Here is a 24883-nt window from a genome sequence, read left to right as displayed (position 1 = left end):
TCTCGAATTCCAACCTGTAACCCTGAGATACTACCTGCAGGATCCAGGGGTCCACCTGTGAGCAAGCCCACTGCGCGCTGAAATTCTTGAGTCGACCCCCCACCGTTCCTGAGTCCGCTTGTAAAGCCCCAGCGTCATGCTGAGGGCTTTGCAGAACCCGCGGAGGGCTTCTGTTCCTGGGAAGGAGCTGCTTGCTGCCCTCTCTTACCCTTTCCTCTGCCTCGGGGCAGATATGACTGTCCTTTTGCCCGCTTCTTATAGGACCGAAAGGACTGCGACTGAAAAGACGGTGTCTTTTTCTGTTGGGAGGGGGTCTGAGGTAAAAAGGTGGATTTCCCGGCAGTTGCCGTGGCCACCAAATCCGATAGACCGACGCCAAATAATTCCTCCCCTTTATACGGCAATACTTCCATATGCCGTTTGGAATCCGCATCACCTGACCACTGTCGTGTCCATAAACTTCTTCTGGCAGATATGGACATCGCACTTACTCTCGATGCCAGAGTGCAAATATCCCTCTGAGCATCTCGCATATAAAGAAAAGCATCCTTTAATTGCTCTAAAGTCTGTAAAATACTGTCCCTATCCAGGGTATCAATATTTTCAGTCAGGGAATCCGACCAGACCACCCCAGCACTGCACATCCAGGCTGAGGCGATGGCTGGTCGCAGTATAACACCAGTATGTGTGTATATACTTTTTAGGGTAGTTTCCAGCCTCCTATCAGCTGGATCCTTGAGGGCGGCCGTATCAGGAGACGGTAACGCCACTTGTTTTGATAAGCGTGTGAGCGCCTTATCCACCTTAGGGGGTGTTTCCCAGCGCGCCCTAACCTCTGGCGGGAAAGGATATAATGCCAATAACTTCTTTGAAATTAGCAGTTTTCTATCTGGGTTAACCCACGCTTCATCACATACATCATTCAATTCCTCTGATTCAGGAAAAACTACAGGTAGTTTTTTCACCCCTTTTTGTGGTACTTGTAGTATCAGAGATATGCAAAGCCTCCTTCATTGCCGTGATCATATAACGTGTGGCCCTACTGGAAAATACGTTTGTTTCTTCACCGTCGACACTAGATTCAGTGTCCGTGTCTGGGTCTGTGTCGACCGACTGAGGTAAAGGGCGTTTTACAGCCCCTGACGGTGTCTGAGACGCCTGGGCAGGTACTAACTGGTTTTCCGGCCGTCTCATGTCGTCAACTGATTTTTGTAATGTGCTGACATTATCACGTAATTCCATAAACAAAGCCATCCATTCCGGTGTCGACTCCCTGGGGGGTGACATCACCATTACCGGCAATTGCTCTGCCTCCACACCAACATCGTCCTCATACATGTCGACACACACGTACCGACACACAGCAGACACACAGGGAATGCTCTATTGAAGACAGGACCCCACTAGCCCTTTGGGGAGACAGAGGGAGAGTTTGCCAGCACACACCCAAGCGCTATAATATATATGGGAACAACCCTATATAAGTGTTGCATCCTTATAGCAGCTTAAATATAGTAATATCGCCCAAAAAAGTGCCCCCCCTCTCTGTTTTACCCGGTTTCTGTAGTGCAGTGCAGGGGAGAGTCCTGGGAGCCTTCCTCACAGCGGAGCTGAGCAGGAAAATGGCGCTGTGTGCTGAGGAGAATAAGCCCCGCCCCCTATTTCGGCGGGCTCTTCTCCGGAGTTTGTGAGATCTGGCAGGGGTTAAATACATCCATATAGCCTCAAGGGCTATATGTGATGTATTTTTTTGCCATAAAAAGGTATTATACATTGCTGCCCAGGGCGCCCCCCCAGCGCCCTGCACCCTCCGTGACCGCTGTGTGAAGTGTGCTGACAACAATGGCGCACAGCTGCAGTGCTGTGCGCTACCTCAGGAAGACTGAAAAGTCTTCTGCCGCCTGCTTCTGGACCTCTTCCATCTTCGGCATCTGCAAGGGGGGTCGGCGGCGCGGCTCCGGGACCGGACTCCATGGCTGGGCCTGTGTTCGATCCCTCTGGAGCTAATGGTGTCCAGTAGCCTAAGAAGCCAATCCATCCTGCACGCAGGTGAGTTGACTTCTCTCCCCTAAGTCCCTCGATGCAGTGAGCCTGTTGCCAGCAGGACTCACTGAAAATAAAAAACCTAAAAACTTTTTCTAAGCAGCTCTTTAGGAGAGCCACCTAGATTGCACCCTGCTCGGACGGGCACAAAAACCTAACTGAGGCTTGGAGAAGGGTCATAGGGGGAGGAGCCAGTGCACCCCACCTGATCCTAAAGCTTTATTTTTGTGCCCTGTCTCCTGCGGAGCCGCTAATCCCCATGGTCCTGACGGAGTCCCCAGCATCCACTAGGACGTTAGAGAAATGTGACCTGTTGGTAGATCTCGAGGACTGGTTTGGCCAGCCCTGAGTTATAAGGTCAGCATTCACAATATTGATATTGGGATTAGGCTACGGGACGGAATAGTTAGATTTAGGGGAAGAATACTTACCAGAATCACCACACCGTCAAAAGTCTGCACCAAAACTGCTCCACGCGTGATTGACAGACTCTAAAGACACTGATGGAGATGCCGCTGCTGACAGAAGCCAGTAGGACACTGCTAGGCACCAGGTATGGCTTGCCGACATTCTATCATGTAGACATTTCAACAGGGTTGACATTCTTATGTCGGCCTTTTATACCACACCCCATGCATCTGCTGTGCATTAAAAATATTGAAAGGTGTGTGTGTTTGTGTGAATGCGTCAGCATATCTATGCACGTATGAAAGTGGATAATACCTCAAAATATTTCATTAACTCCAGCTATTCACCTTTAGGAAGTTTCTGCTCCTCTGTATCGGAAGCCCGCAGCTCATCAATACTGAGATCTAACACACACTCCGGTTCCTCCTCTATTGATCTTAAAACGTCCACTGGTGCCAAGTCTAGCTTTCCATTTTGGCGTTGCCTCTGTATCCCAGGAGAGATACTCTCTTTAGGAGCTTTCTTTGTACTTCCTCTTCCTTTCCTTGGTCTGCTCTTTGCGTTTACCTCTTCATCATCAGATTCTGAGACTGCAGGAATTGCGACGCTCTTCATTATACCCCTCCCTCGAGATACAGGATTTCGGCGTTCAGTTCGCTTTTTACCATTCCAAGTTGGATCAGTGTCTGTGTTATCTGGCATTTCTAGGTCACTGTCACTAAAATCAACCTGAAAGAAGCAATGAGAGGTCACTTAGATTGCACAGCAGTCTCAGCCATTTCTCTTAGTATATACAGTTAAGAGACTTTCCTTTTAGAGCAGTGCAAAGCGATTAACATTCATCACTTGCTATAAAAGTGCACTCTGTTTCCACACTACAGGGGCAGTCGTCTTTAGTGTTCAGCTAATACTCTGAAAAACATGGTACTAAAATTTACAAGAGAGCACTATCTAGAGAATCTGAGATCATCCTTGATGCCAAATGATATTTTTACTTTATTCAAGTCTGCTTAACTAATCTATTCTCCTAGTAATGTTGCTCTTCCCAATCAGGTATGCATTGGATAAAACAAGTGTTATATATGTATATGGTAGATATGTACTCACCTTTAACACTGTTCTCGTGTTCCGTCTTCTAGGTGCTCTTGGTTCTAATTGTGGCATGGGGGACTCCTCATAGACTGTGACAGAACCCTTTTTGCGTACTGTGGCTATGGCAGGCTTTGCTTGCATGGCCAAGTGGTCCTTTCGCAAAGGTGTTTGAATCTTCAGAGGAACTGATGGAGGGAGAGAATCAGATTCCTCCTGAGAAAAGATGTCCTGGAGATCTACTGAAAGCTTTTGGGATCCATTCCTCTTATTGGCAAGAGCATTAGAACTAGTCAAACTGCTTGCAGACTTGAGACATGCTTTCCCATCTTGTTGTGGCTTCCAGCCCCATATTTTCATGAAAAGATCTGCAATGCAGCCACCGTGCTTAGTGGCCAGTTTGTAAAGAGAGTCCAAGGCTTTAGCTAGTAGAAGACTTGCCATCCAATGCTTTGGAAAAGTGGCCGGGCGCGAGGAAACAAATCGCAAACCATCTTCTAAAGTCCCCTCAGGAAGATTTGGTGATGGACTTAGAGATACTATAGCCTGGTACACTCTAGCTATGAGTTCATCTGTAATGCCCAAAGCTTCAGAATTTACATTTATTGTACTGACCAGTCCATTCAAGATCTCAGAAAAGCGGACATTTATGGACTGACAACGTTTCAAAGCAGAAGGCAACAGTTCACGGCTATGGGGATCATTCTCTGCCTGAGCGATCAGCCACCTTGTGCAGAGCAAAGACAGGATGAGGTCAGAACATAACTGACATGTGCACTCTGTTGTATGTGACACAAAGTCAGGAAGGGTCTTTGCAGAAGGTGGCGGAGCTGTTGGTGACTCAGGGTGCGTTATCAAGTCTCTTGTTTTCACAAACTGAAACTGTACCCCTTTAAGAAAATCATCTGCTGGAGGTGTAATCTCAGGGGTCTTCCCTTTCTTTCTGGACTGCTTCCCTTTGGAAAGCTTTATCTTCACTTCCTTCTGCTGAGATTTTGCTGTGAAATCTAATAAACAAGAGCAGCAAAATTTTCACCTCAAAATCAAAAGCATAAATAAATAAAAAATACTTTGTCATTATACAAATGAACTGACAATGAAATTCGGTTCCTGACACACACACACACACACACACACACACACACGTACAGCAACTTTCAATACAACTCAATGAAGGATGACTTACCTGTACAGGACTCCATGAGGAAAACGACATATTGCAAATCCTCCTCACAAAGCTGGGCCTCAGCACGGAGAGTCTCCAGTTCTGCCTTCCTCACTAAGAAGTCTGCACAGCTGTACAGAGAACCAATTCCAATTATGACCAAATCAACATTTAAAAAAAATAAATTAAACTAGAACTTCTATGGAATAACACAGAGAATGCAATAACAGAGAATGATTCACCTTACATGGAAATTACATTTCTTTTGTAACCAACCAGTGGAAAAGATTAGGCTTCGGTACAAATTTACCCAAGGAATCCTGGCTTAATATATTACATATTCGAGGTCTTTGTAGTGCAGCTCAATGTGTATGCCTACATTCCAAACTGGAAATGCCTTTGCAACATACAAATGAACAGGGGGTGCAGAGGTGGGTAATTCTCAAGAGAGACTACTATGTAAAATGGTAAATTTCACATCAATGGCCAACACCCTGCTACTTTAGTACTACTAGAGAAAGAGAACATGAGGACACAAAGGAGATGGACATACTTGAAAGGAGGAAACATGACAAGACAAGGAGTGGTGAGATTAACAAACCAGCACACAACAGAACATGAACAAGACCAGCAACTGCTGGCAAAACGGAACAGCAACAGCTGATTTAAACAACCTCCATACGAGAACAAACTCGCAGAAATTCGAAGCACTGAGGCGGGCGCCCAGTATCCCTTATGGACTACGAGAAAAGGATTTACCGGGAAGGTAAATCAAGAGAATTTTGGTACTTACCGATAAATCTATTTCTCTGAATCCACTCGGGGGCACTGGAGAACTAGACAGCTGGGGTGTGAAGGATGCAGACCGGAGCTAGCACAATGTAGTAAAAAAAAAATAAAAAAAAAAAATGCACAGGTGGATCTTCCCCCTTCACGACCCCCATCCCTCCAGTTTGAAAAATTGACGGAGAAAAGGGGGAACATGAAAGATCAAGGCCATACGGGAAGGAACCAACCGTACCATCACGTCAAACAGCAACCAAGAACTATTAACACAATAACCAAACTGTTTGAACTAAATTTTACAACACCACGCAGGCTGACAGCACCTTGGTGGGCGTCCAGTGTCCCCGAGTGGATTCTGAGAACTGGAATTGTTGGTAAGTACCAAAATCCTCTTTTCGCCATCATCCACTAAGGGACACTGGAGAACTAGACAGCTGGGGACGTCCCAAAGATACTCCCATTGGCGGGAGTGCTGTCCGAAGACTGAATAACCAAAACGTCCAAAATTTACATCTCTAGATGCAAACGTATTAAACTTGTAGATTCGAGTGAACGTGTGTGCTGATGACCACGTTGCAGCTCCGCAAAGTTGGGTAGTGGAAGCTCCTCTAGCCGCAACCCATGAAGCTCCTACTGATCTGGTGGTATGAGCACCTACCCGAAAAGGAACTTTCTTACCACAAGAAATATATGCCTGTTTGATGGTTAGTCGTATCCATTTGGCCAAGGATTGTTTTGAAGCCGGCCAACTACTCCTGAGTCCATCATACAGTACAAACAAAGCGTCAGACTTCCTAATAGAATCCATAGCCTGTACGTGGACCCTTAAGGCTCTGACCACATCTAAGGACAAGTCCCCCTCAGACAATCCTTGGAAGGAGGGTACCACAATCGGCTAGATTATGCGGAAACCCGAAACCACCTTAGGTAAAAACTCTGCTTTTGTACGGAGCTCTGCTCTGTCTTCATGAAAAACTAGGAAAGGACTTTTACATGACAGGGCACCTAACGCTGATACCATTCTTGCTGATGCCAAAGTTAGGAGCAGTACTGCTTTCCAGCTCATATATTTTAGATCCACCCTTTCCAAAGGCTCGAAAAAACGTCCAATCTCAAAAATTCTAACAGCAAATTTATATCATAAGGGTACGTGGGAGGACAAAAAGGTGGTTGTATTCTCAACACACCTTGTAAAAATTTCTGGACCTCCTACAAGGACGCCAGACGTTGCTGGAAAATTATTGAGAGGGCCGAGACCTGTACCTTCAAGGATCCCAATCTCAAACCACCATCCAAACCATTTTGGAGAAACCTCAACAGTCTAGTAAGGCGGAACTCTCTGGGGTTCCAACCCCTGGACTGGCACCAGTCCATGTACTTCTTCCATATCCTATAGTAATGTGTTGCAGTGATTGGTTTCCTTGCCGATAACATGGTAAGAATAGCTGATTTCGGGATACCCTTGTCTCCTAGTATCCTGGTCTCAAGAACCACGCTGTCAAACGTAGACTGTTCAGATCTGGGTGAAAGAATGGGCCTTGTGATATCAGGTCCTCCCACTGCGGCAGTTTTCAAGGATTTTCCGCCAGGAGTCCCATCATGTCCTAGTACCAACTTCTGCGAGGCCAGTCTGGTGCTATTAGAATCACCCACGTTCTTTCCCGTTTCACCTTTTTCACACTCTCGGTAACAGGGGAAACAGCGTGAAGATGTACACCAGATCATATGTCCAGGGAATCACCAGCACGTCCACGCCTCTGCTGCTGGATCCCGCCTCCTGGCCACATACCTTGGAAGCTGATGGTTGTTCAGAGAGGCCATTAGGTCCATCTGCGGTAGACCCCACCTTCTTACTACTGCATTAAATAGCTGTGGGTGTAGACAACTCCCCTGGATGCATATCTTGACGACTGAGGTAGTCACTCCTGGAATGAAGACTGCCGAAAGGATTATGTTGCGCTTTTCTGTCCAAGACAGAATCTTTGTGGCCTCTTTTAAAGCCATGCGGCTGCTTGTTCCTCCCTGACGGTTTATGTATGCTGTTGCCGTCACACTGTCCGACTGTACTCACGTGCTGAGCCCATACTAGGTCTTCCGCCATAAGGAGTGCATTGTAAATGGCTCTTTGCTCCAGTACATTTATTGGAAGACTGCTCTCCTGTGGTGACCATCTTCCCTTGAACGTGTTGTTGTCCAGTACTGCTCCCCATCCTCTGAGACTGGCATCTGCAGTCAAAAATTTCCAATCCCAGATTTCAAACCTCTTTCCTGCTGCTGGGTTCTTGTGGACCAACCACCAAATCAACGTAGTCCTGGCCTGGGGCGACAAGTGAATCATTCGGTGAAGTAAATGCATGCCTGCACCCTGAGCAATCAGATTCAGCTGAAAGGGTCTGGAATGTAGTCTGACGTATTGGATCGCTTCGAAGGATGCTACCATCTTTTCTAGAAGCTGTACACAAAGATGCAGAAAGACCGTCTGGTTCTGTAGAACATGACGTACTATTTCCTTGATGTCTTGAATCTTGTCTTCTGGGAGAAACACCTTCAAATGTATTGTATCTAACATGAGACCCAGGAACTGAATCCTCTACGTCGGTTGCAGACTGGATTTTTTTTAAATTCCGATCCAGCTGTGTCAAATCAGAAAATGATGAGTGATCTGAGCATCCCGGATCAACTGGTCCTGAGAAGGGGCCTTGACAAGAAGGTTGTCTAGATATGGTATTACCATTACCCATAATTATGTCAATTTCGCAACCATGACTGCCATGATCTTTGTGAAGACTCTCGGGCCTGATGATAGGCCGAACGTTAGAGCTCTGAATTGGTAATGAGTCTTGCCCACTGCAAACCGTAAATAAGCTTGGTGCGGGGTCCAAATTGGGACATGGAGGTACGCATCCTTTTATGTCCATCGACACCATGAACTCCCATTGATCCAGACCCACAATGACTGACTGTATTGATTACATATTGAATCTGTAAACAGTCAGGAATTCATTTAACACCTTTAAATTGAGGATTGGCCTGACAGACCCATCCCGTTTTGGCACTACAAAAAGATTTGAATAAAATCCCGTTCGTCTTTGATAAGTCGGGGCAGGCATAATCACTTCCGTCTGAAGGAACTTTTGATTAGCCGTGTATAATGCCCTCGCTCTTTGAGTGCACGAGGAAGGCCTGTCGTAAAGAACAGACTGTGAGGTCGGTTCAGTTAATCTATTTTGTATCCCTGAGAAAGAATATTGTTGATCCAAACTTCTGGTGAGGTTTCGGCCCAGGTGTCCGCAAACCTTTCCAACCATGTGCCCACCATAAGATACCCAAGGTGAGCTGGGAGACAGTCATATCACGGTCTTATCAGCAGGTTATGAGTCCTGTTTTCGGGCTGTGGACTGGGAACGGCCTCTGCCTCTGTTTCCACGGGCTTGACAGCCAAGACCTCTTCCTCTGGCTCGAAAGGATTGAGACCTAAATTAATTGAACACCTGACCACAGTAATTTCTTCTGCCCGGTGGCGTAGTTCTAGGATACGTGGTAGGCAAAAAAATAAGATTTTACTCACCGGTAAATCTATTTCTCGTAGTCCGTAGTGGATGCTGGGACTCCGTAAGGACCATGGGGAATAGCGGCTCCGCAGGAGACTGGGCACAAATAAAGAAAGCTTTAGGACTACCTGGTGTGCACTGGCTCCTCCCACTATGACCCTCCTCCAGACCTCAGTTAGGATACTGTGCCCGGAAGAGCTGACACAATAAGGAAGGATTTTGAATCCCGGGTAAGACTCATACCAGCCACACCAATCACACCGTATAACTCGTGATACTATACCCAGTTAACAGTATGAAATATAACTGAGCCTCTCAACAGATGGCTCAACAATAACCCTTTAGTTAAGCAATAACTATAAACAAGTATTGCAGACAATCCGCACTTGGGATGGGCGCCCAGCATCCACTACGGACTACGAGAAATAGATTTACCGGTGAGTAAAATCTTATTTTCTCTGACGTCCTAAGTGGATGCTGGGACTCCGTAAGGACCATGGGGATTATACCAAAGCTCCCAAACGGGCGGGAGAGTGCGGATGACTCTGCAGCACCAAATGAGCAAACTCTAGGTCCTCCTCAGCCAGGGTATCAAACTTGTAGACTGTTGCAAAAATGTTTGAACCCGACCAAGTAACAGCTCGGCAAAGCTGTAAAGCCGAGACCCCTCGGGCAGCTGCCCAAGAAGAGCCCACTTTCCTCGTGGAATGGGCTTTTACAGATTTAGGGTGCGGCAGTCCAGCCGCAGCATGTGCAAGTTGAATCGTGCTACAGATCCAGCGAGCAATAGTCTGCTTAGAAGCAGGAGCACCCAGCTTGTTGGGTGCATACAGGATAAATAGCGAGTCAGTTTTCCTGACTCCAGCCGTCCTGGAAACATATACTTTTCAGGGCCCTGACTACGTCCAGTAACTTGGAATCCTCCAAATCCCAAGTAGCCGCAGGCACCACAATAAGTTGGTTCACATGAAAAACTGATACCACCATAGGAAGGAATCGGGAACGAGTCCTCAATTCCGCCTTATCCATATAAAATACAGATAAGGGCTTTTGTATGACAAAGCCGCCAAATCTGATACACGCCTGGCCGACGCCAAGGCCCACAGCATGACCACTTTCCACGTGAGGTATTGTAGCTCCACGGATTTAAGTGGCTCAACCCAATGCGACTTCAGGAAATCCAACACCACGTGGAGATCCCACGGTGCCACTTGAGGCACAAACGGGGGCTGACTATGCAGCACTCCCTTAACAAAAGTCTGAACTTCAGGCAGTGAAGCCAGTTCTATTTTGGAAGAAAATCGATAGAGCCGAAATCTGGACCTTCATGCAACCCAATTTTAAGCCCATAGTCACCTCTGACTGTAGGAAGTGCAGAAATCGACCTAGCTGAAATTTCTCCTTTGGGGCCTTCCTGGCCTCACAGCACGCAACATATTTCTGCCATATGCGGTGATAATGGTTTGCGTTCACTTCTGTCCTATCTTTAAATAGCGTAGGGATAACTTCCTCCGGAATGCCCTTTTCCTTCAGGATCCGGCGTTCAACCGCCATGCCGTCAAACGCAGCCGCGGTACGTCTTGGAACAGACAGGCCCCCTGCTGCAGCAGGTCCTGTCTGAGCGGCAGAGGCCATGGGTCCTCTGAGATCATTTCTTGGAGTTCTGGGTACCAAGCTCTTCTTGGCCAACCCAGAACAATGAGTATAGTTCTTACTCCTCTCCTTCTTATTATTCTCATTACCCTGGGTAAGAGAGGCAGAGAAGGGAACACATACACCGACTGGTACACCCACGGTGTTACCAGAGCGTCCACAGCTATCGCCTGAGGGTCCCTTGACCTGGCGCAATATCTTTGTAACTGTTTGTTGAGGCGGGACGCCATCATGTCCACCTGTGGCCTTTCCCAACGGTGTATAATAATTTGGAAGACTTCTGGATGAAGTCCCCACTCTCCCGGGTGGAGGTCGTGTCTTCTGAGAAAGTCTGCTTCTCAGTTGTCCACTCCGGGAATGAACACTGCTGACAGTGCTAACACATGATTTTCCGCCCATCGGAGAATCCTTATGGCTTCTGCCATCGCCATCCTGCTTCTTGTGCCGCCCTGTCGGTTTACATGAGCGACCGCCGTGATGTTGTCTGACTGGATCAGCACCGGCCGGTGTTGAAGCAGGGGTCTAGCCTGACTTAGGGCATTGTAAATGGCCCTTAGTTCCAGAATATTTATGTGTAGGGAAGTCTCCTGACTTTTCCATAGCCTTGGAAGTTTCTTCCCTGTGTGACTGCCCCCCAGCCTCGAAGGCTGGCATCCGTGGTCACCAGGACCCAGTCCTGTATGCCGAATCTGCGGCCCCCTAGAAGATGAGCACTCTGCAGCCACCACAACAGCGACACCCTGGCCCTTGGAGACAGGGTTATCCGCCGATGCATCTGAAGATGCGACCCGGACCACTTGTCCCACAGATCCCGCTGGAAGATCCTTGCATGGGACCTGGCGAATGGAATTTCTTCGTAAGAAGCTACCATCTTTCCCAGGGCTCGCGTGCATTGATGCACCGACACCTGTATTTGTATTAGGAGGTCTCTGTCTAGAGACGACAACTCCTTGGACTTCTCCTCCGGGAGAAGCCCTTTTTATCCTGTTCTGTGTCCAGAACCATACCCAGGAACAGTAGACGCGTCGTAGGAACCAGCTGCGACTTTGGAATATTCAGAATCCAGCCGTGCTGTTGTAGCACTTCCCGAGATAGTGCTACTTCGACGAACAACTGCTCCCTGGACCTCGCCTTTATAAGGAGATCGTCCAAGTACGGGATAATTATTTCGGCCATTACCTTGGTAAATACCTCGGTGCCAGGGACAGACCAACGGCAACGTCTGGAATTGGTAATGACAATCCTGTACCACAATTTTGAGGTACTCCTGGTGAAGAGGGTAAATAAGGACATGCAGGTAAGCATCCTTGATGTCCAGTGACACCATGAAATTCTCCAGGCTTGCAATAATCGCCCTGAGCGATTCCATTTTGAACTTGAACCTTCGTATATAAGTGTTCGAGGATTTCAATTTTAGAATGGGTCTCACCGAACCGTCTGGTTTCGGTACCACAACATTTTGGAATAGTAATCCCGGCCTTGTTGAAGGAGGGGTACCTTGATTTCACCTGCTGGAAGTACAGCTTGTGAATTGCCGCCAGTACTACCTTTCTCCGAGGGCAGCAGGCAAGGCTGATGTGAGGTAACGGCGAGGGGGAGTCGCCTCGAACTCCAGCCTGTATCCCTGTGATACTACTTGCAGAACCTAGGGATCCACCTGTGGGCAAGCCCACTGGTCCCTGAAGTTCCCGAGACGCGCCCCCACCGCACCTGTCTCCACCTGTGGAGCCCCAGCGTCATGCGGTGTACTCAGAGGAAGTGGGGGAAGAGTTTTGATCCTGGGAACTGGCTGTCTGGTGCAGCTTTTTCCTTCTTCCCTTGCCTCTGTGCAGAAAGGAAGCGCCTTTGACCCGCTTGCTTTTCTGAAGCCGAAAGGACTGTACCTGAAAATACGGTGCTTTCTTAGGCTGTGAGGAAACCGGAGGTAAAAAATTTTCTTCCCAGCTGTTGCTGTGGATACGAGGTCCCAGAGACCATCCCCAAACAATTCCTCACCCTTATAAGGCAGAATCTCCATGTGCCTTTTAAAGGCAGCATCACCTGTCCACTGCCGGGTTTCTAATACCCTCCTGGCAGAATGGACATTGCATTAATTCTGGATGCCAGCCGGCAAATATCCCTCTGTGCATCCTTCATATATAAGACGACGTCTTTAATATGCTCTATGTTAGCAAAATATTATCCCTGTCTAGGGTATTAATATTATCTGACAGGGTATCAGACCACGCTGCAGCAGCACTCTTTATGCTGAGGCAATTGCAGGTCTCAGTATAGAACCGGAGTGTGTATATACAGACTTCAGGATAGCCTCCTGCTTTTTATCAGCAGGCTCATTCAAGGTGGCCGTATCCTAAGACGGCAGTGCCACCTTTTTTGACAAACGTGTGAGCGCCTTATCCACCCTAGGGGATATCTCCCAACGTGACCTATCCTCTGGCGGGAAAGGGTACGCCATCAGTAACTTTTTAGAAATTACCAGTTTCTTATTGGGGGAACCCACGCTTCTTTACACACTTCATTCACTCATCTGATGGGGTAACAAAACACTGGCTGCTTTCTCTCCCCAAAAATAAAACCCCTTTTATGTGGTACTTGGGTTCATATCAGAAATGTGTAACACATTTTTCATTGCCGAGATCATGTAACGGATGTTCCTAGTGGATTGTGTATATATCTCAACCTCGTCGACACTGGAGTCAGACTCCGTGTCGACATCTATGTCTGCCATCTGAGGTAACGGGCGTTTTTTGAGCCCCTGATGGCCTTTGAGACGCCTGGGCAGGCGCGGGCTGAGAAACCGGCTGTCCCACAGCTGTTACGTCATCCAGCCTTTTATGTAAGGAGTTGACATTGTCGGTTAATACCTTCCACCTATCCATCCACTCTGGTGTCGGCCCCACAGGGGGCGACATCCCATTTATCGGCCTTTGCTCCGCCTCCACGTAACCTTCCTCATCCAACATGTCGACACAGCCGTACCGACACACCGCACACACATAGGGAATGCTCTGACTGAGGACAGGACCCCTCAAAGTCCTTTGGGGGGACAGAGAGAGAGTATGCCAGCACACACCAGAGCGCTATATAATGCAGGGATTAACAGTATAACTGAGTGATTTTTCCCCCAATAGCTGCTTGTATACATATATTGCGCCTAAATTTAGTGCCCCCCCTCTCTTTTTAACCCTTTGAGCCTGAAAACTACAGGGGAGAGCCTGGGGAGCTGTCTTCCAGCTGCACTGTGAAGAGAAAATGGCGCCAGTGTGCTGAGGGAGATAGCCCCGCCCCTTTTTCGACGGACTTTTCTCCCGCTTTTTTATGGATTCTGGCAGGGGTAATTTATCACATATATAGTCCTGGGACTATATATTGTGATGATTTGCCAGCCAAGGTGTCTTATATTGCCCTCAGGGCGCCCCCCCCCCCCAGCGCCCTGCACCCATCAGTGACCGGAGTGTGAGGTGTACATGAGGAGCAATGGCGCACAGCTGCAGTGCTGTGCGCTACTTTGGTGAAGACCGAAGTCTTCTGCCGCTGATTTTCCGGACTCTTCATGCTTCTGGCTCTGTAAGGGGGACGGCGGCGCGGCTCCGGGAATGAACATCAAGGTCGGGTCCTGCGGTCGATCCCTCTGGAGCTAATGGTGTCCAGTAGCCTAAGAAGCCCAAACTACCACCTGTTAGGTAGGTTCGCTTCTTCTCCCCTTAGTCCCTCGCTGCAGTGAGTCTGTTGCCAGCAGATCTCACTGTAAAATAAAAAACCTAACATATACTTTCTTTCTAGGAGCTCAGGAGAGCCCCTAGTGTGCATCCAGCTCAGCCGGGCACAAGATTCTAACTGAGGTCTGGAGGAGGGTCATAGTGGGAGGAGCCAGTGCACACCAGGTAGTCCTAAAGCTTTCTTTAGTTGTGCCCAGTCTCCTGCGGAGCCGCTATTCCCCATGGTCCTTACGGAGTCCCAGCATCCACTTAGGACGTCAGAGAAAGTAGATTTTCCCGCTGTTGCTTGTGAAATCCACTTGGCTAATTCCAGACCAAATAAAGCCTCCCCTACTAAGGGGATCGCCTCCACTTGCCATTCTCTGAGCCATAAAATCCTTCTAGCCTATATAGTCGAAGTCGAAATACACAACGCTATCCTGATGGCATCCTTTGTAGCTTGGCAGACTCCCGGATATGGTTCGCTAGTCAAACTCTCTCCTCATGGCTTTTATCTTCCCCCACTGCCTGAACAATTTGACCAGCCTATGCTACAATAGCCTTATTTACCCAAGCACTGATAATTGTAGGTCTTTGTTATGATATGACACATCCTATAGTGTAGCCACATTTGGTATCCGTAAGATTGTCTTAGACACTTAGACAGGACACCCTTGGGCTGTGGGTAAGTAGCCGTGAACTTTTTGGGAATCTGAACGAGTCTATCTGGCTGTTTCCATGTTTCTCCCATTTGATCCTGGAGAGTCTGAGGAATCTGAAAAACTACTATTTGCAGTTTCTGAGACTCAAATAGAGCAAAGACTTCCGGTTCCTTAACCTCTTATTCCTTAAAGTTAAGTACCTGTTTAACCGCTTCAATGAGGGATTCTAACCCCTTGACCTCAGCATCCTCCTCCTGAGGACTGACATCAATTAACGCCTCTACTGACTCCCCCTCATGCTCTATGAGACCCTCCTCCGACTCTACCTGCAGGAGAGGGAGGGGTCTCTTTACCGCTTTACGCACATTCTTTTCTACTTGTGCAGGGGGAGTAATTCTAATTAGGAATTCCTCCACAGTTTTGGAAAAACCTGCAGTCCTTTCTAAATGTTGCTTGCGGGATTCTGCCATCTCCTTAGAAATATCTGCCAGGGCATTTTCCCATGACCCGGATGGACACTGTTCCTAGGTTGAGCATCCATTCCCAGACGTGTCACAGACCCCGAAGCTGCCCACATTGGTGCTCTTTTTTCCCCACATTTTGAACATACATAACAAGTTTTTGCTGTCTTGGTTGGTGCTTTAGACATGATAAAACACACACACACACACACACACACACACACACACACACACACACACACACACACAAATCAGCAGTACTTTCACCCTATTAGGAGGAGAAAGACCGTAGGGATATAGGAAGCAATGAAAAAATTATCAGTCACACAGCTGTAATTACACTAAAATTATTATTATTATTTTTTTTCAACCAGCCTGACATTTACAACCACCACACACCCAACTGTTGATACAGCTTGAGTTTACTGGGTTGAAGTTCTGGTGCTCCTCCTCCGCAGGACCTATCAGCCTGGTCCCTTGGAAGACAAAACATATAATCTTTAATAAATTAATTTCCGTAAAATCTATACTAATCTCTTTTCTCCCAGCCAGCGCCAGTATGGATAACCTGTCAACATGTAACCGCAGTCCCTATCTACTGCACCTGAGGTAGAATACGAAAAACATTACAAGCTATATGTGCCCCCTCTGTAACAGGACTCTTAACATGTCCGCTCCCCATAGAGAGGATTTTGCGCTCTATCTGTGGGCCTGACAGAGAACAGAATGGCCGAAACTGATTTTTTTATTCATCTTGCAGCCCCTTATCCTTAACATATCCGGCTGCTTCCTGTGAAGACTATGCATGCCTGCCCTGTTAGCCCCTCCTGCGCACCCACAGGGAGCCCCCATTACTTCAGAATCCCACTGTACCAGCATCCTGTAATTACTATCCGGCTGTTTCCGTCTGCGCGCAAGACTCTCTCCACCTGCTAGAAGCACAGTGACCGCCGCTCAGAGCCTCCCGTCCTGGCTGCCTGCGCCGCCGGGTCTCCGCTTCAGCGGTGACCTCAGCGGCTCTCCTCATTCAGCTGCGTGCCTGTTAAAACTCACACTAACTCCTGCCCGCAGGGGGAGCAACATCTGCTGCTGCGGGGGATTAGCCGCCTTGCTGCGCGTAATGCCCCTGCTCAGTACTCACTTCTTGATGGTCTTCTGAGGGAGATGCTGATCCCTTCCACCGGGATCTTTGTCTCACTATATACTTTAAGTATAGATTGTGGGAGCCTTCACCCTCCTTACATATAGGCTGGATTAGCCCACTAGTAAATTTAGAGTGAAAAATCCTTTCATGGAGCAAGAGCTCCTTTCCTGTGCTGCTACCTCCAAACACAAATTTTCAAACTGGAGGGATGGCGGGGCGTGAAGGGATAAGAGCCAGCTGTGTATAATTTTTTTTACTATATTGTGCTACCTCCGGTCTGCATCCTTCACACCCCAGCTGTCTAGTTCCCAAGTGTCCCTAAGAGGATGATAGAGAAATCCTATTTTCTCTAACATCCATAAGGGATACCAGGGTCAATTAGTACGATGGGGAAGTCCCAAAGCTCCCAGAACGAGTGGGAACGTGCTGAGAGGTCTGCAGTACCAAAATTCTGAAACAGACATCCTCAGTAGCCAGGGTACCAAACCCGTAGAACTTGACAAATGTGTTTGTCCCTGACCAGGTAGCAGCCCAGCATAGTTGCAAAGCAGAGATTCCACGGGCAGTTGTCCAGGAAGAACCCACCTCTACCCTGTAGAGTGGGCCTCAACGGAATGTCAGATCTGTAAGGCGGCCGATGCATAGGCCTGTAGGATAGCCTTATCCAACGTGCAATAGACTGCACGGAAGCAGGACAACCTCCCTTATGGTTATATTTAGCACCAAAGGAGAGTCCAACATTCTGTTACGAGCCGTCCTCTTGATCTAGATCTTCAGGGCTCGCACAATATCCAAAGGCATTGGATTAGATGAATTCAGAATTGACTATTGGTGGGTTGACATGAAATACAGAGACCCTTTTGCAAGAACAGCCGACAAGTTCTGAGCACTGCTCTGTCAACAGAAAAGACTAAGGGGGTAATTCCAAGTTGATCGCAGCAGGATTTTTGATAGCAATTGGGCAAAACCATGTGCACTGCAGGGGAGGCAAATATAACATGTGCAGAAAGTTAGATTTGGGTGGGGTGTGATCAATCTGCAATCTAATTTGCAGTGTAAAAATAAAGCAGCCAGTATTTACCCCGCACAGAAATAAAATAACCCACCCAAATCTAACTCTTTCTGCACATGTTATATCTGCCTCCCCTGCAGTGCACATGGTTTTGCCCAATTGCTATCAAAAATCCTGCTGCGATCAACTTGGAATTACCCCCTAAGCAGGGACTTGTACATATTAACATCCCTAAGTCTGAAACTTGTATAACTGAGGCAAGAGCCCATATCAGTAATGTCTTCCACGTAAGGTACTTCTCTACTGCTATCATCTAGGGCTCATCCCAAGAGGATTATAGAAATCCAAAATAAAGTTCAGATTGTTCTTTTTCAAGAACGTCTGGGCTCCCAGGAGGGTATCTAATGGTCTGTGGAAAAAGGCAAAGATCTGAACCTTCATGGAGCCTAAAACATAGGTCCATGTCCACACCTGCCTGTAAAAAATAGGATTTTAATACCTACCGGTAAATCCTTTTCTCTCAGTCCGTAGAGGATGCTGGGGTCACATCAAGAACCATGGGGTATAGACGGGACCTGCAGGAGACATGGGCACTTTAAGACTTTCAAAGGGCGTGAACTGGCTCCTCCCTCTATGCCCCTCCTCCAGACTCCAGTTATAGGAACTGTGCCCAGGGAGACGGACATTTTGAGGAAAAGGAATTATTGTTAAACTAAGGTGAGATACATACCAGCTCACACCTCAAGCACGCCGTACAACATGGCATTCAACATAACGCAAGTCAACAGCATGAACAACGTCAGCAAAACTTAACACAACGTGTTGAAACGTAACAAAAAACTGCAGCTAGAGTACGCACTGGGACGGGCGCCCAGTATCCTCTACGGACTAAGAGAAAAGGATTTACCGGTAGGTTTTAAAATCCTATTTTCTCATACGCCCTAGAGGATGCTGGGGTCACATCAAGAACCATGGGGTTATACCAAAGCTCTAGAATGGGCGGGAGAGTGCGGATGACTCTGCAGCACCGATTGACCAAACATGAGGTCCTCATCAGCCACGGTATCAAACTTTTAGAACTTCGCAAAGGTGTTTGAACCCGACCAAGTAGCTGCTCGGCAAAGTTGTAATGCCGAGACCCCCCGGGCAGCCGCCCAGGACAAGCCCACCTTTCTGGTAGAATGGGCCTTCACCGATTTCGGTAACAGCAATCCAGCCATAGAATGAGCATGCTTAATCGTATGACAGATCCAGCGCGCAATACTCTGCTTGGAAGCAGGAGCCCCAATCTTGTTGTGAGCATACAGGACAAACAGAGCCTCCGTTTCCTAAACTGAGCCGCTCTGGCGACATAAATTTTCAAAGCTCTGACTACGTCGAGATACTTCGATTCCAGCAAGGCGTCAGTAGCCACTGGCACCACAATGGGTTGGTTCAAGTGGAACGACAAAACCACTTTCGGCAGAAATTGCTGACGAGTCCTCAACTCTGCTCTATCTTCATGGAAGATCAAAAAAGCGCTCGTGAGACAAGGCTGTTAATTCAGACACCCGCCTTGCGGATGCCAAGGCCAACAGCATAACCACTTTCCAAGTGAGGAATTTCAACTCTACCTTCTGTAAAGGTTCAAACAATGAGATTGAAGGAATTTCAACACCACGTTAAGATCCCACGGTGCCACTGGGGGCACAAATGGAGGATGGATGTGTAACACGCCTTTCACAAAAGTCTGAACTTCTGGAAGGGAGGCCAATTGTTTTTGGAAGAAAACCGATAAGGCTGAAATTTGTACTTTAATTGAGCCCAACTTTAGGCCCGCATCCACACCAGCTTGTGGAAAATGGAGAAAACGTCCTAACTGAAATTCTTCCATAGGAGCCTTCCTGGATTCACACCAAGACACGTATTTTCACCAAATACGGTGGTAATGTTTAGACGTTACTCCTTTCCTGGCCTGAATAAGAGAGAGTGGGGATAACTTCCTTGGGAATACCCTTTCGGGCTAGGATCCGGCGTTCAACCGCTAAGCCGTCAAACGAAGTCGCGGTAAGTCTTGGAACACGCACGGCCCCTGCTGTAACAGATCCTCCCCTCAGAGGAAGAGGCCAGGGATCTCCTATAAGTAATTCCTGAAGATCTGGATACCAAGCCCTCTTTGGCCAGTCTGGAACAATGAGGATCGCTTGAACCTTTGTTCTTCTTATGATCTTTATTACTAGTGGAAGCGGAGGAAATACATACACCGACTGAAACACCCACGGTCTCATTAGAGGGCGTCCACTGCTATTGCTTGAGGTTCTCACGACCTGGAACAATATCTCTGAAGTTTCTTGTTGAGGCAAGACGCCATCATGTCTATTTGAGGAATTCTCCAAAGACTTGTCACTTCTGCAAAGACCTCTTGATGAAGACCCCACTCTCCTGGATGGAGATCATGTCTGCTGAGGAAGTATGCTTCCCAGTTGTCCACTCCTGGAAAGAAGATCGCTGACAGAGCGCTTGCATGCCTTTCCGCCCAGCGGAGAACCTTTGTGGCCTCTGCCATTGCCGCTCTGCTGTTTGTTCCGCCCTGGCAGTTTATGTACGCTACTGCTGTTATGTTGTCCGACTGAATCAAGACGGGCCGATTGCGAAGATGATGTTCCGCTTGCAGAAGGCCGTTGTAAATGGCCCTTAGCTCCAGAACGTTTATGTGTAGACAAATTTCCTGGCTTGACCATCTTCCCTGGAAGCTTTCCCCCTGTGTGACTGCTCCCCAGCCTCGGAGACTCGCATCCGTGGTCACTAAGATCCAGTCCTGGATCCCGAACCTGCGTCCCTCTAGGAGGTGAGAGCCGTGCAGCCACCACAGGAGTGAGATTCTGGTCTTGGAAGACAGGATTATCCTTCGGTGCATGTGCAGATGGGACCCGGACCACTTGTCCAACAGGTCCCACTGAAACACTCTGGCATGGTATTTGCCAAACTGAATGGCCTCATAGGCCGCAACCATCTTCCCCAGCAACAGAGTGCATTGATGGATTGATACTTTTGCTGGTTTCAGAATTTGTTTGACCAGGTTCTGAATTTCCAGAGCCTTTTCCACTGGAAATTCTGTGTCCAGAATCATTCCCAAAAACGGCAGCTGTTTCGTCGGAACCAACTGTGATTTTGGCAAGTTTAGGAGCCAACCATGTTGCCGCAGAATTGTCAGGGAGAGCGTAATGTTCTGCAGTAATTGGTCCTTGGATCTCGCCTTTATCAGGAGATCGTCCAAGTACGGGATAATTGTGACTCCTTGCTTGCGCAGGAGAACCACAATTTCGGCCATTACTTTGGTGAAAATCCTTGGAGCCGTGGACAGACCAAACGGCAACGTCTGAAATTGGTAATGAGAATCCTGAACTGCAAACCTCAGGTAAGCCTGATGTGGAGGATAAATGGGAACATGTAAGTAGGCATCCTTTATGTCTACCGACACCATAAAATCCCCCTCCTCCAGACTGGAGATCACTTCCCGGAGAGATTCCATCTTGAATTTTAATTTTCTTAGGTAGAAATTTAGGGATTTGAGGTTCAGGATTGGTCTGACTGAGCAGTCTGGCTTCGGGACCACGAACAGGCTCGAATAAAAGCCTTCTCCCTGTTGCGACGGGGGAACCCTGACAATTACTTGATTGTGACACAATTTTTGTATTGTGGCGTATACAACCTCCCTGTCCGGAAGAGAAGCTGGTAAGGCCGATTTGAAAAATTGGTGAGGGGGAACGTCCTGAAACTCCAGTTTGTACCCCTGGGACACTATTTCTAAAACCCATGGGTCCAGGGCTGAATGAGCCCAGAACTGACTGAAGAGCTTGAGACGTGCCCCCACCGGTGCGGACTCTCGCAGAGGAGCCCCAGCGTCATGCGGTGGATTTGGCAGAAGCCGGGGAGGACTTCGGCCGTGGCCGGTTCCCAGGAGCCGGTGATCGTTTACCTTTTCCCTTTCCTCTAGTAGCAAGGAAGGAAGACCCTCGGCCTTTTCTGTATTTATTGGGCCGAAAGGACTGCATCTGATAGTGGTGTGCTTTCTTTTGTGGTGCAGGCACATAAGGTAAAAATTATGACTTACCCGCGGTAGCCGTAGATACCAAATCAGCGAGGCTGTCACCAAACAATACACCACCTTTATACGGTAGAGACTCCATAGCTTTCTTAGAGTCCGCATCAGCATTCCATTGATGAATCCACAATGCTCTCCTAGCCGAGACTGCCATGGCATTGGCCCTTGATCCCAAGATCACGGGCTGCCGTGTCAGGGGACGGAAGAGCTAGCTTTTTGGACAGCCGTGATAGAGCTTTGTCCACAATGGGGGGTGACTCCAATTTTTCCCTATCCGCAGAGGGAAACGGATACGCCACTGGAATCCTTTTGGGAATCGGAAACTTTGTCAGGATTTTCCCAAACCTTTTCACAAAGCGTGTTCAGTTCATGAGAGGGAGGAAACGTTACCTCAGGTTTCTTTCCTTTATACATACAGACCCTAGTATCAGGAACTGCAGGGTCCTCAGTGATATGTAATATGTCTTTTATTGCCACAATCATGTACTGAATGCTCTTTGCCAGTTTTGGATCTAATCTGGCATCACTATAGTCGACACTTGAGTCAGTGTCCGTGTCTGTATCCGTGTCTGCCAGCTGGGTAAATGAACGTTTTTGTGACCCCGAGGGGGTCTGGACTTGTAACACATCCTCTACGGATTTCTTCCATGCCTGGTACTGAAACTCAGATTTATCCAATCTCTTATCAGAGCCACATTAGCATTCAAAGCACCCCAAATATTCACCCAATCAGGTGTAGGCGGTGCCGACAGGGTCACTCCCACAGCCGTTTGTGTCCCTAACAGTCTCCTCCTGGAAAGAGCACTCTGCCTCAGACATGCCGACACATGTGCACCCAACACACACACACACTAGGCCTATAGGGGACAGATGCACAGTAAAGCCTGTCAGAGGGACACAGATAATAACTCCATTGCCAGCTCACACCCCAGCGCTCAATCCCGGTCTGAACCACCACTGAAAATGCCCCAGACCTGCAGCGCTTTTATAATTAACATATAATGCACCAAAATAACTGTGCCCTCCCCCCCGTTCCTCACACTGCTGCATAAGTATCAGGGTGAGAAAGGACCAGTGTCTCTGCAGCCTTGTGTAGAGAAAATGGCGCCGGGCTGTGTGCTGTGAGTGCTAAGCTCCGCCCCCGCAATGGCGCGCTTCAGACCCGCTCTTTTCAAATAAATTTTTATACTGGCGGGGTACTTATAGAGGTCATATATACTGCCCAGGGCGCCGCACTCCCCCCCCCCCCCTGTAGTGCCGCTGTGTGTGGGAGTATGGCACGCGAGCGCTGCGGTACCTCAGAAGCAGTCACTGAAGTCTTTTTTTCTTCTTCTACTCACCTGTCTCCTGACTTCTGGCTCTGCAAGGGGGGTGACGGCGGGCTCTGGGAATGAGCATCTAGGCGTACCTAGTGATCAGACCCTCAGGAGCTAATGGTGTCCTGTAGCCAAAGAAGCAGAGCCTTGAAACTCACAGAAGTAGGTCTAACTTCTCTCCCCTAAGTCCCACGAAGCAGGGAGACTGTTGCCAGCAGTACTCCCTGAAAACAAAAAACCTAACAAGCCTTTTTCAGAGAAACTCAGTAGAGCTCCTCAGAGTGCATCCAGTCTCACTGGGCACATATTCTAAACTGGAGTCTGGAGGAGGGGCATAGAGGGAGGAGCCAGTTCACGCCCTTTGAAAGTCTTAAAGTGCCCATGTCTCCTGCGGATCCAGTCTATACCCCATGGTTCTTGATGTGACCCCAGCATCCTCTAGGACGTATGAGAAACCGTAGCACATATAGTGGCAAGCTGCTCAATCAGATTGTGATGTCACTCAGGTGCTAAAAGGGAGGGGTAATTCTGTGTAAGAAAAAACAATGTGTGTTTCCTAATGCACACTGAGTGAAAAATAATACTACATAATAATCAGATAATACGGAGATCTTAGTTGCGTATATCTGCATATATAGGGTTAAGCCCCCAGGCCGATCGGCAAGGCGCCTCCATCACTGGGGGTCCCTAATACTAGGTATGGGTCTGGGGTGCAGGATCCCATCACGTCGGCACAGGGCAGCTACCCCAGGTCAGCACACAGGTGAAAATTAATAAGGGTTAATAAGAAGCACATAAGTGCTATGTAAGTGAAGTGTGATTAAAATAATACAAAAATATATACAAAGTGATAGGGAAAATCATAAGTGTTAATAAAGTGTTAGGGTGTGCCGACCTGAAGCCGCCCAGCCATACCGACATAGGGGCCATCGCTCTCAGAGATTCCATCTTGATCACTGCTCTCAGAGATTCCATCTTGAAAATTTGAAAACCCTCACATATGGATTTTGCGATATAAGATTCAAAGTTGGTCTTACCGAACCATCCAGTTTCGGCACCAACACCCAGGTACGAGCAGTATCCCCTGTTTGTTAGATGAGGTGGATGCAGTGTAGTGAATTTGAACACTCACTTGTATCTCTGGGAAACCAAATCTTTTACCCAGGGATCCATGCTTCTCCAACTATGGCTGAAATAATTTAGACGAGCTCCTACCCTGAGAAACCTCAGGAGCAGAGGACCACCGTCATGCTGAAGTCTTTGTGGAAACAGAACTGGTGTCTTGTTCCTGTGATCCTGTGTAAAAGGACTGCGTGCTTCTCCTCTAGTGCCTCTCTTGCTGCAAATGAGGCCCCACTGGTGCTGCCCTTAATCTTGCAACCCGAAGGACTGCAGTGATGGACCCGGCAAGCACTACTGGCAGGCTTAGCCACAGATGTAGGTACGTGGACTTACCGGCAGTGATCCGTGAGATCCACTTATCTAATTCGCCTTTGAATACAATCTCACCTGTGAAAGGTAATCCTTCCACTCAGCGTCCACAAACCACTGACATAACCATAAACTCTGCGAGCAGAGACAACCGTAGTAGTAGCTCAGGCACATATAATGCCTATTTTCTTAATTACCCCGCATAGGAAGTTATGCCAATGCACAAGTATCACAATGTCAGCTGGTGATGCTTCCTCGTTAAAACCCTGCTAAAGGTTACCAGCCCACGTACAAATGGCCTATGTAATCCAGCAGTTTACAGGGATGGGTTTCTGAACCGCCCCTGTAGCTAGGTAAATATACATCAAGGTATTCTCTAT

The 24883-nt window shown here is 47.9% G+C and overlaps 1 protein-coding gene across 1 annotated transcript in view; it reads right to left on the bottom strand.

Moving 5' to 3' along the window:
* ESPL1 (extra spindle pole bodies like 1, separase) overlaps positions 1 to 24883 on the bottom strand; it is a 340610-nt gene that overhangs the window by 75573 nt on the left and 240154 nt on the right. The window contains exons 18-20 of the mRNA XM_063950725.1: positions 4727 to 4836; positions 3559 to 4547; positions 2799 to 3180 (exon numbers count right to left, since the gene is read on the bottom strand). Of these exons, the coding sequence (XP_063806795.1) occupies positions 2799 to 3180; positions 3559 to 4547; positions 4727 to 4836 (1481 nt within the window). The remainder of the gene's footprint in view (positions 1 to 2798; positions 3181 to 3558; positions 4548 to 4726; positions 4837 to 24883) is intronic.

This window comes from Pseudophryne corroboree, chromosome 2, assembly GCF_028390025.1.
Source record: "Pseudophryne corroboree isolate aPseCor3 chromosome 2, aPseCor3.hap2, whole genome shotgun sequence".
In the NCBI taxonomy this organism is placed as follows: domain Eukaryota; kingdom Metazoa; phylum Chordata; class Amphibia; order Anura; family Myobatrachidae; genus Pseudophryne; species Pseudophryne corroboree.
Note: the sequence above shows the minus strand (reverse complement) of the source record. Positions and strands in the feature narration are given on the sequence as shown.